Here is an 11,502-nt window from a genome sequence, read left to right on the forward strand (position 1 = left end):
ATGAGAATTTAATTAGGGTTTGTTATCCAAAGGCAGAATCAATCTATTTACAGAAGGTGGCAGTGTTCATACGTATTAGCTCTGGACATCCTGGAAATTAATGGAGGCTGCCCAAGTTTTGGTGTTTTTCTTTTTCTTTTTGAACGAAATTATACCTGTCTGAATTGGTACAGACAGTGGATCTCAGCAGGGCTGGTTTTCTGTCCTCATTTTTGTTCAGCTGGAAGAGGAGCAATCTTACAGGGTTTGGGTTGCCTGTTTCCAGGACCAATCAGCATTAGAAGCAACAGATGTACTAGCTTCCAAGAGTAAGAAATCTAGTCTGAGCTCCAGGAGATACAAGTTCACAGTGCCAGACCAATTTTGAGATTTGCTTTTCCTTGAGCCTGATCAGTACTTTCCTTCCTAGAAACATGGGTGCATTCTGGTCTTTTACCTCGCACATACATAAATAAGTAAATAATGACATTCTTGTTTTTTTCAGAGGATTTATGTTCTCAGTTGTTTTACCTTTTGTAGGCCGGTGATGTCACTTGGTAGCAGGATAAACATGCTGAGGTCATTATTGACGTAAGGGAGCTCAAGAACGTCAGTCTGGACTGATTCTATGTAGTTTGAGTGAAATTTATCCCTCAGGTACATCATGGGCACTGGTTTAGTTGTATGCTGCAACAAATCAAGTTAAATATTCACCGTTTTTACTCTGAATGGTAAAGGACTGAGTTAAAGTAGCACAATGGAAGTTTATTGTATTTACTCTACTAGCTGCCCAGCATGTCTGAGACATCCTTATGGCTCCAAGTAATAGGACACAGGATCTGCAGAGGACCCCCTGGTCTTCTGGAAAGGCCCTTGGAGGCATGGCAGGTTATCTGAGCTGTCTGAGATGACACCCATTATAGGAAGTTGTATTCCACTCTGATTTGCCATATAGTTAAAAATGAAAACGTAAAGAACTAACCCATACAGTTTTATTCACCTCTGTTTTTTCCTGCCTTCAGAAAATGGAAGCTTGTTTCAAGTTAGCTTCTGACAATTTTACTTGTGGCTCAGGGCCTAGAGTGTGTGTGCAGCCTTGGTGCTGAAGGTGTAGTGAAGAAAATACACTGTATGCTTTAAATGAAGTATTAAATGAAATAACTGTCATGCTACATGGATTTAAAGAATGAGAGGAATTTCTCTTCCCCATCATTTTTGTTTTTCTCACTTGCACAGTAGGAAATAGGGCAGTATATTCCCATACCATGTTTATCCTGAAAGGCCTTTGCCTGGTAGCTTCAGCTTCAAACTTTGTTGCCCAGTTTGCTTTGAAGTAGAGCGCATTTATCAGGACTAGCCTGGTGAGTGAATCTACGGATCCAGGAGGCAGAAGATTTTGGATTTTACCTAGAGAAAACAGAAGGACATTCACACATTTGTGCAGTTTAACTGTTTCAGTGTAAGTGTTGGCACAGTTTCTGTGGATATAAACCAAGGAAATTGTAAGTGCTGCCATAGCGCCCACCTAGTTTGAGCTTATTCACAAATATGTGGTTACTGGGGTGGGCCAGGGAAATTGTAAGTGCTGCCATGGCGCCCACCTAGTTTGAGCTCATTCACAAATATGTGGTTACTGGGGTGGTCTTGATTTACAAAGAAGAATAAGCCATATTCCTCCCACATTCAGATGAAGGACACTAATTTTAGTCAGGGTTTGTCGGTAGATGACTATTTAGGAAAACTGATCTGATTTACCTTTATGAGGTGAATTGTTTACCTGTTGTGGGCCCTTTGGGTACAGAGAAGCCCAAATGGCTTCTTTTTTACTTGGAGCAGAACTTACCTTCAGTCTGATGTTCAACATTGGAATTGATCTCTCTTCTGGTTTCATCTGCTGATCCCGCAAAGTCAACTGATTGTGGCTCTGCATTATAATATTTCTTGGCTAACTGTAAGTATTCCTGCAGTGCAAGAGAGATACCTGTATTAGGTTGTTGTCTGCCAATATTGAGTGCTACTACAGCCAGAGATAAAAAATACATGGACACAAGCACAGTGTTTTGTCAAAGGAACAAAGCTTTTTGTAGTGGAAATACTCAATTTAAATGTTTTTGTCTAACTTCATCTGGAAAACACATCCATAAAACTAAAACTTCAGTGTCCAAAGTCTCAGGAAAAGTCTCATAGAAAACATTTGTATTAAACATAACAACAAGATTTGCAGATGCAATGAAAATATTTGAAAGTATATGGTTTATGAGGTCATAGGTAGATCATGAAGGTTAAATATTACTCCATAATCTGAATAAATGGCTTACCTTACTGAAAGGAAATGATTTTTCTCCATATAACTGGTTGACACTTTTAAGCAGGTAATTTTTAGTGGGTTGGTTGATTTCAAAGTTGAGTTCTTTAAATCCAGTATGAATATTATCTGATTTGCCAGTCTCTGTCTTGAAGAAAGGAGAAAAAAAAGATGTTGTTCATCATTTGTGTAATTAGTTACAAATTCCTATTTTTTTCCTTTACAAAGCTCCAAGTAAAGTATTTATCTTCAGGTGATCTGTTACCTGTATTACAATAGAAGAGGTGCCCTAAACTGGACAGCTATTAAAGGAATCATTTTAAAGTATTAAAAGTTATAGATGTGGTATAGGCACTGTAAGTGTCTCAAAATGCAAGTGTTAAGAGCCTGAACTATGTAAAATATTTAAGGGTTTGTAAATGGAGATTGTGAAACTTAGAATATCCAGAGAATGAGAGACAGTAATTGTTTAAAAAATGCATGAAGATTTGGCTCTGTTACTCCTTTCATTTATGAAAGTCAAGAGTGTTACATGGAAGGTTTGCCTCTAAATTTCTTGATCTTGCTCTTAATATTTTGTGGGGTTTTTATGTTTTAGCAATTGCAGTAGATTCTTTATATTGAAGTAACAGGATTAAATGAATAGGGGTTCAAACTCTTCAAATGAGCTCAAGGAAGATAAGTTGTACATCAATAAACTAAAAATTGGCACCTGTGCTGTATTCATCTTGTCATTATGTCAGAATAAGAGGCAAGAACAGACATGCAAATCTCTAGACTGTTAGAACCCAGAGTAGTACACACAGTGGCACCCACAGCACTCTGTAATTCTTACAGTTAGGACAAGTATTACTCATGAGGAACAATCTCTCTCCTGTTCTTGCTGTACAAATGAGATATTGACATAACCCCTAAAATAAATCTTCCCACCATGGGATTTGGCTTACAGATCCAAGTGGCCATTCATCAGAACTCCCAGCAGTTGGGGGTTTGTGGCCAGACTGCAGGGAAAGGGCTCAATCCCACAAGGAATAAGGATGACGGCAAAGAGCAGGGTGAAGAGCTTGACACCACCGTGGTTGAATTGTCAAGGAGGAAAAAGAGCCTTTACTGACTCAAAGGAATTACGTTTGCTTTTCTGTGTTTTTCTGTGTTAAATTCCATATAATTTGGTGCAAGATACCTGCCAGTATGGCAAAGAAATATCTTAGGAATATCATGATTCCCCTTCCTCTAAGATTTATTGCAGGCAGCTGGTCTACTTTTGGAAATCCCAACACGTAAATTTATTTTGTTAACTTCTCAGTTGAAATGCAGACTAATTTAGACTAATTTCAGAAAGCATATGTAGCCTGTAAAAGTTAATGCTCTGGTTTTTGTTGTCTTGATGCTGCAATCAAATGTGTGGGAGGGCAGTTCTATTCTTGAGATTAGCTCTCTGAGGTAGGAACTGTGGTAGCTTTTGAGCAGTAATAATTTGTGCAAGAAATCTGTCCTCAGAGCTAAAGGAAAAAGATCAAGAGATCTATTGATAGAGAATGGTAACATCAAATGTTACATTTTGCAAATTTGGGGTTAATTTTTGCAATTCTGCCTGAAAAGAGGAAGCATGTAACAAGTATTGCATTAGGTGAAGGTACCACAGGATGCTGTACCAATTGTGTATATTAATCTGAGGAAGGCAAACATAAGCAAATGCAGATGTGGAAGGAAAATACAAGCAAGAGAAGATGTGACCATGCCCATAATTTGATCACTAGCTGCGGTGAGATACCTTCTGGAAACATGCACATCGATTTGATAGACTCTCTTCTGTTCTGGAATAGACTAACATTCTTATGGTTGTGGTGACATTTTTGGCTCCTTCAGCTTTGTTAAAGTGAAGTACCTGTAGTGGAAAGAAAACAATAATAAGTACTACAATACAAAATTTGCTGTTTCAGTAAAATTTTTCAGTTATTTCATGGGACTGGTGATTTTATGCTTGTCCAGTCCTGCCCGAATATGAAATTTTGGTTAGGTCTTGAGGCCTATGTGTACAAAATGGCTTGTGCACACTAATCTGAGGGCTGCAGGGCAAAATTCTTATGTACCTGGCCTTTATAGAGAAATTTACCTGCTTTGAGTTGTGCCCTGGGATGACCAGTTAATACCGGGAAAAGCAAATTATCTCCAGATGGAGTCTACCAAAGCAGAAATCTAAAAGGAGTGCTGTTATGTGTCAGAACACATGAAAATGGTGCAGGCACTTTCATGCCTTAAATCTCTTTTTCTGGGCTTGTCCACCTTGGAACATTTCTCAGAAGAGCTGTGCCTTTTGTTTTGTTTTCCCTTCATGCTATCAGAAGATCAGCCTTTCTCTTTTTAACCCTACTAGCTCTCTTTTGTCCTGTAAATCAGAAGTTAGATCACTGCCTTAGCAGGTGGGACAACTTCTGCCTTAGCAGATGCAAAGTCACAAGGCTGACTTCCTGTGATAGGAGCTAGGTAACTGCATCAGGAGTTAGGTAACCATGCACTGTGGCTGTCTTACTGCTGCCTGCCGAAGCCATGAGCTTTGCATGAGTGTGACTTAGCAATTTCAGTCAGTGATTTTGCTTGTAAAATACATACCCCAAAGAAGGGGTTGTAGTTGTACCATGTTTGCTCTCTAATCTTGTGGATATGGACTTATGTTTAGCAAAGTGCAAAACTTGTAATAACTGTAGAGGAGAGTCCTTTCCAAAGAGATGAGATGTGGGATGGAAATTTTCTGCAACAGAGTAGAAGAATCCAGGTCTCCTACTCCCTGGTGAATGTTCAAGTTACTGAGCTCCAGCATAAAGATTCCTTATTTCTGCTGGTGAAATTTAAAAAGCAACAAAGTCACCAGTGCCAATTCTGTCATTTCTTGGGGTCCTGTTTCCAAAGGTTAGAACAGAATTGACCTGCACAGGTGGAGAACTGATCTATTCATTTCAGTGCACAAAAGGGGTGAAATGGGGGCTCACATAAGCGGAAAAATCACTAATCAAAACTCTACACATATATGGCTTTCCTCTGTTCCATAACAGTAAATTTCTGGCACAGAGGACATTATTCCAAGAAATCAACCCTTTCAGACAGATACTTTTTGAAGCCCATACTCACCTTTGCTATCTGATCTGCAGTGGTACCTTTGGCTCCCAAATAAACAGTAGCCAGGGCAGATGAAATACTCAAAGGGGAGAACAAAATATTACTGTCCCCATCTTCCTGACACTGCTCTTTGAAAAAGTTGAGAGCAAAGCTTGTGTTTGCCTTATTCAAAGCATCCATTGTTCTGAAGCTGCACAGAAAAGGAGAAAAGATACTATTAACAGACCACTAGTTATGACTGCTATGTCTGCAAGTTTCTCTTCACTTTTTGAACTTTCTTTTGTGATTTAAAGACTTTCTAAAGTTATCTATATGAATAATGAGGAGGATTAACTATTATAAAGTCATATGAAGGTTAGCATGTCTTGTTTCACTCATGGCACTAGCTATCATTTTTAGGGAAAAAACAGCCTCTGACCTTGTTTTATATTTGTTCACCAGGGCATTTATTGCACTGTCTATTACAGCATCTTGGAGTGAGAGTTGATAATATTACTCACCAGTGCCTGTGCTAGAGAATACTTAGAAACTCCAGTGGCTGTGCCAGGGAATACTGAGAAACTGTCTCTTATGACGTATTTTATGCTTCAATTTGTGCAAGAGCCTTTTGATGCTCATCACTGTAGTGAACAAATAATCTGGTAACAATAGCAGGCAAACTATTCCTTTATGTCAGGACAAAACACTCCTTCATATGCTTGAGAAAGCACCGCCCCATCTATTGCATGCTAAGCATCCTGAATTACCTTTTTGGCTTTCAAAATTGTCCTGAAACTCTGTCTTACAGCACTATCTCAAATCCTAGCTTCCCAGTTCTTCTGTAGGACAAGGTTTCTATGATCAGTAGACCACAAATGATGCTATTTGTCATTTGTCTTACAGGTTTAGCTGAGAGCTCCGGGCAGGGACTAGGAGCTGCTCTAGTTGGTATAGGATGTCCTTCAAATAATGATAGTTTGTGTTCTGAATAGCTTGCAAACCAGAAGCTGACCTGGTGATTGTAAGAACTGAACTAAAGAACACAAGAAATTATGAAACACAAATTAGCTGACTTAAGCAAATGCAGTGGTTCTTACTCTGCTATTATAGATATGCTAGTCAGTGAGCTCTAGAAATTATAAACTCTGAATAATAAATTGCTCTTCCTGCGTATTTTTAAGACTTCCACCTTCTAAACTGCCTGTGCAATCTCGGTAAATTACTTTCCCAAGCATTAGTTGTTTCTAATTCAGATCACTGCTACCTTTTTTCTATGCATTTGTCAGCAAAGCAACATCATCCAAGAATATATGAAATAAATAATCTCTAGAAATCATTACAGTACCTTGTTTAGTGCTGGGAGAGAAACACTGCTGCTCCAGGTGTCTCCAGGGTTTCTACAGTTCACATGAAGGGTAGGATGAATTTATAGTGTGCCTGGCTGGTTCTGCAGAGGTTCTTATGACTCATGACTGTGCAATGTATTATGCCCTGTGTGCCACATCCCTGTGGAAGAACTGAATCACCTCAGAGTAGGATGTGAAGTGCTGGTAAGAATGATGCCATGCAAGAACTTTCTAAAACTGACTGCAAAAGTATTTCTATAAACACTTTTATGGCAACAGGCTAGTAACAGCTTGAACCCATAGTACTTTAAACAACCTTTCTTTTGTGGTTTGGAGGGTTTTAAAAAAAAGACAGTTGCTGACCTACTTCTTCTATGATTCGTCTAATAGAAATTATTTCTGAGAAACAGACAGACAGGAAAAAAAGAGTGACTTTTTATGTGTGAGTTTTTCTATTGTCCATTTCCTTCTGAGAAAATATTTGTTGTTCCTGGTGGGTTTCTGTTTTGGAAAAATGGACTTTGTTAATCTTGAAAGATTCTAAAGCTGTACAACAAGGGAAATGCTGTCACTGAGATAGAGAAGGTTAAGACACAGGCACAAGTCCTTTGCTTTTATTATCAGTGGCAAAATCACTAGAACCTAATGTGGGTCTTAGATTAGATTTCATTTCTGTTTCCCCACCCAAATCTGGACACTGTTTGACCAGTGTAGTATGTAAAAGATTTATTCCTTATTTTCAATTATAATAAGAATTACAATAACAAATTAATATTCTGTCAAATCCTCTTTTTCTTCTTGCCTTGGCTATTAAAATATCTCATTCCCTGATTTTCCTTGCAATCATGCTGATTCTCTGTTGTCCTTATTGTAGCTGTCCATCTCCACTCTGACCTCTAACTGAAATGCCCTGTGTAATGCTACCTACCCTTGCCCTTTTTTTAATTCTTTACCTTTCTGCACTGTTGATAAAACCACATTGAAAACCTGGATAGGTGCTACTTGTCTCTCCAGGGCTGCCTCCTCTACACTGAGCAAGACTCAGGAGGTCTGTCTCTGCATAAACTGCTTTCAGAAAGCTTTCTTCTGACCTGCTGTCTATGAGTATACATTTAACATTAGCTTATGCTGTAGGTCAGTGGCTGGCATGGAGGTTCCTGTAATGAGGAATGAGCCATGGGAATACTTGCAAATTTTGGTGTAGAGCAAAGGAGGGTGTAGCTGCAAAGGATCCCTTGACAATGGTGAACCTTCTGCATCAATATAATTTGGGAACTGAAAGCTTTGTTAAAGTTACTTTCCTACCTGTGAGAAAACACATTTCTTTAATTGGATGGTGTTTTTCTGCCCCTGGGGTCTTTTGAAATTGTAACTACGCAAAAGGAGCATGTTTCAGTGTGAGTAATTAGATGCATCTGTTATGTTTTTTAGAGAGCAGAATTGTGTAGGAGAGGTGTTCACTACAGAATTAATTGCTTCAATTGCGCCTGGGAAAGTTGTCATCTGTTTACAATGGCCTTAAGTGGTTTCCAAAGTCTAAATGATTTGAGCAATCTTTGCAAATTTAGCCATGTTGTTGAACTAGTGATAGACACCCAGGAAGGACTTCATCCCTTAGAGCAATTACTGTGGATTTTCTGGTTTTAAAGCAGGGGTGAACTTGATTTCCTAACTTCTAATACTACTTGCTGCCTTACAAGAAGCGGCTGAGGTGTTCCATTTATGCAGAAATGCTAGGTTAGATAGAATGAGAGGCTTGTACCTCTGCACAAGGTTGTAAAGCTACCTTTTTGAAACACTTCTTGAATGGTGTGGCTGGTCATTAGCAACAAAAATACCCAAAACACCCAAACAAACAAACAAACAAACCAAAACGTAAAAAACATACCAGGTAACTAAAATGATACTCATATCAAAGGACAAAATATGCTAAATCAATGTGATGCATTGATAATATTTTCCAATATGCTTTTAAATTAGCATCACCAGCAGACACGACTCACTGGACAGTGCTGCTGCTGACTCAGTAGCAGTGGTAATCTCACTCCCACCCGACACTTAAGTCAACACAGCAACACACTAGAAGACTTTTATTTGTCTTAACAGTGTCCTTCCTGTGGGAAGTAAACCTATGGGCCCTTTCACTGCAGTCACTCATGTTTCCATTTGGTTAGGACAAATATTGGCAGGATATCAGTGCCCTGGGCAGACCTCAGCTGTATAAAGGCATTTTGTTTTCCTTCAGTTTCAGTGTAACTTTGCACATGCCATTTTGGCTTTCCTACACAGTGTGTTGCTCTGTTCATTAGCACCTGGGTTCAGGAGTAGGTGATATGTTTGATGCCTGAACAGAACATTATAAAATTCTCTATGAAGGCTCTTGAGAGAAAGACTTGCTGTCATAGAAAAATGGTAGCTTCTGCTCTCACACAGTATTTTAGCCCACAACTTTCCATGGCTGGTTTTTGTGCTCATTGGTAGCTTATTTTAGCTATCAGTTCTGTACAGCTCTTGGAAATCTGATTAAATTCAAAACTAATGTTTTCTACATTTCAGGTAGATCAAAAGAAGTAGTGGTGTTTGGAGGAAAGCTATTCAGTTCCCTAAGACCTCCAAACATATTTTTACCAGTATAAGCAATGTTTATTTACTTGGGAAGGAAGAATTTCTGGTTCAGCCAGCAGAGCATTATTCTAGTTTTTGGCTCAGCCAGAGGAGGCCTGTAAATTTTAAACATGAAAGGACTTCAAATGTCCCCAAACTTTTAAAAGGACTTTAGGAGATACAAGAAGCATGGGGAGGAGAAGGGGTTTGAAATCTGAGAATATTTTAATTCCTTTGGAGGTGTGGTGTAATTTTTTAAAAAAAATCTCTATATGATTTAAAGTTAAAACCTGTAAGGAGGAGAGGGGCACAGAAAATGAGAAATAGTAGGAGTGCTAAGTGACTCTATATATAAACTTCTCTGTGCTAAGAAGGACTCTTTTCTGGGTGATGCCTCTGCCCTAGTGTAATCAAGAGCATGGCATGAGATTTTCCTCACATTGTCAACTAAAAAAAATGTGTATGCATCACCTAAACTGATTGTAACTGATTTTGGTTTGTGCTATAATGGATTTTTGTGTAGGATAATAAGTCTGTATCATCCTGAAATCTCACATAGTTTTTAAGAGAGATTCATTCTTTGAGTATCATTTTTCCCTTTAAAGCTGTGGTTGAGAATACACGTGTCTTTATTTTGAAACAAAGCAGATAGCAATCTGTTGTGTACCTCTTACAAGCAAGTCTGCAAGCCTTCCCTTGCCAAGCAATCCTTGCTGGCTTATACTCTTAACACTATTTAAAACCTTATGAGTTGCTAGAGGGTGTGGTGAGGTTCCTGTATAAGTATTACTGAGGCATTTTGCTCCACACCTGCAGAAAGCAAAGGTGTGGTGAAATTTGACACTACTGGCACAATGCGTCATACTTCACTATTACTTCTACATGCTTTAGCTTAGACACTGTAATTAATAAAGGTAGTGCTTGTCCTGAGAAACTGTGCTCTGTTAAGAAGCGCAACACTTCTGAGAAAGGTCTGATCTCTGTATCTGAAAAGAGATAGTCAATCTATTAATGAATATGCACACTCTGTTCACATGTGCAAGACTGTGGTTTTCCTTTGAGTGACTCACACAGTGAGAATTTTAGAAGTATCCCAGGTAGCAGCTGGCATCAAAAAATATGAAGAGTGGCCTGAATTTCTCAACCATGATACACAGTGCTGCATTATGAATAATGATGTATATGTGGCTTGTATGACCTTTAGCTGAAACTTGTCATTTTTCTGAAGGAATCTCTCAGTGGGTGTAACTGTATGCCAGCTGCACAACTACTGAGTCAGAAAGCTTATCCCTGTTTCCTGTTCCAGTGCTATACTGCAACATGTGCCACATTATGGAACGAAGAATGTGAATATCAAGTCAATGTATCTTCAAAACACATTTCTTAGCAAGAGCCTTTCCTAAACAGGAGCCTTGTGCTGATGTGCAATAGCAGGGTATAGAGGAAGAAGTCTCTTAAAGAAACCAATTTAAACATTTGCTCTTTTTTTCATGCAGCTTGACTGTGAGTATTCTTGCTTGGTGGAAGGGCCAGGTGTTTCACAAACCAGTTGATATTTTCAGGAGTTTCATCAGGAGAATTTCCCCAGTTCTCACTTAAGGAAGTGTAGAGGAAATCTTAGCTATTCACTGATCTCCTTTGGCACCTTCTGGCCCGTCATAATTTCATGCTTTTTAGGTTAACCTTGGGACTGATCTGAGATATCTGGCTAACTGCACATACAAACGCAGTAATGCTTTGTCCTGGAAGAGAATAACCCCAAAAACAATAACCCCCAGACTGACAAGGATCTTGGGTGAGCTGGAGCATCATTAGTGTCACTTGAACATGTCTTATCAATGCCTTTGGTATTGCAAGATTCTTCCATTTTCCATCTCTCATGTTTCCTGCCTGTTGCACAAAGGAGCTCAGTCTCTTGAGATCTGGCATTCTGTTATGTGGTTTAAGTTAGCAATCTTTTCATAATAGTGACCAAGTAGAAATTAATGACATGATACACAACAAGACAAAGTGATCTCATGTTCATTTCTGCTCTCAGATAAAACAAGATGGGAAGTTTTCATTTTGTTCCTCAGACTTTCGTGAGAGTTGCAAAAGTGCGAATTTGCAGGGTATTGCACTTCAAACCTCCTTATAGACTACCCCGATAATCATCTGCAAGAGCAAAGCATT

General features: G+C 38.9%; 1 protein-coding gene across 2 annotated transcripts in view; it reads right to left on the reverse strand.

Moving 5' to 3' along the window:
• Nucleotides 1–6,759, reverse strand: part of LOC103801414 (serpin B10-like) — a 7,499-nt gene extending 740 nt beyond the window's left edge. The window contains exons 1-7 of one of the 2 annotated variants that reach the window (XM_009073827.1): nt 6,726–6,759; nt 5,414–5,591; nt 4,059–4,172; nt 2,298–2,432; nt 1,823–1,940; nt 1,244–1,386; nt 511–666 (exon numbers count right to left, since the gene is read on the reverse strand). In XM_009073827.1, the coding sequence (XP_009072075.1) occupies nt 511–666; nt 1,244–1,386; nt 1,823–1,940; nt 2,298–2,432; nt 4,059–4,172; nt 5,414–5,581 (834 nt within the window). In that variant the 5' untranslated portion in view covers nt 5,582–5,591; nt 6,726–6,759. Of the gene's footprint in view, nt 1–510; nt 667–1,243; nt 1,387–1,822; nt 1,941–2,297; nt 2,433–4,058; nt 4,173–5,409; nt 5,592–6,725 lie in introns of those variants that run through there. The other variant, XM_009073829.1, reaches the window with a different exon arrangement.
• Nucleotides 6,760–11,502: the final 4,743 nt, after the last annotated feature.

This window comes from Acanthisitta chloris, unplaced genomic scaffold (genome assembly GCF_000695815.1).
Source record: "Acanthisitta chloris isolate BGI_N310 unplaced genomic scaffold, ASM69581v1 scaffold2344, whole genome shotgun sequence".
NCBI lineage: Eukaryota > Metazoa > Chordata > Aves > Passeriformes > Acanthisittidae > Acanthisitta > Acanthisitta chloris.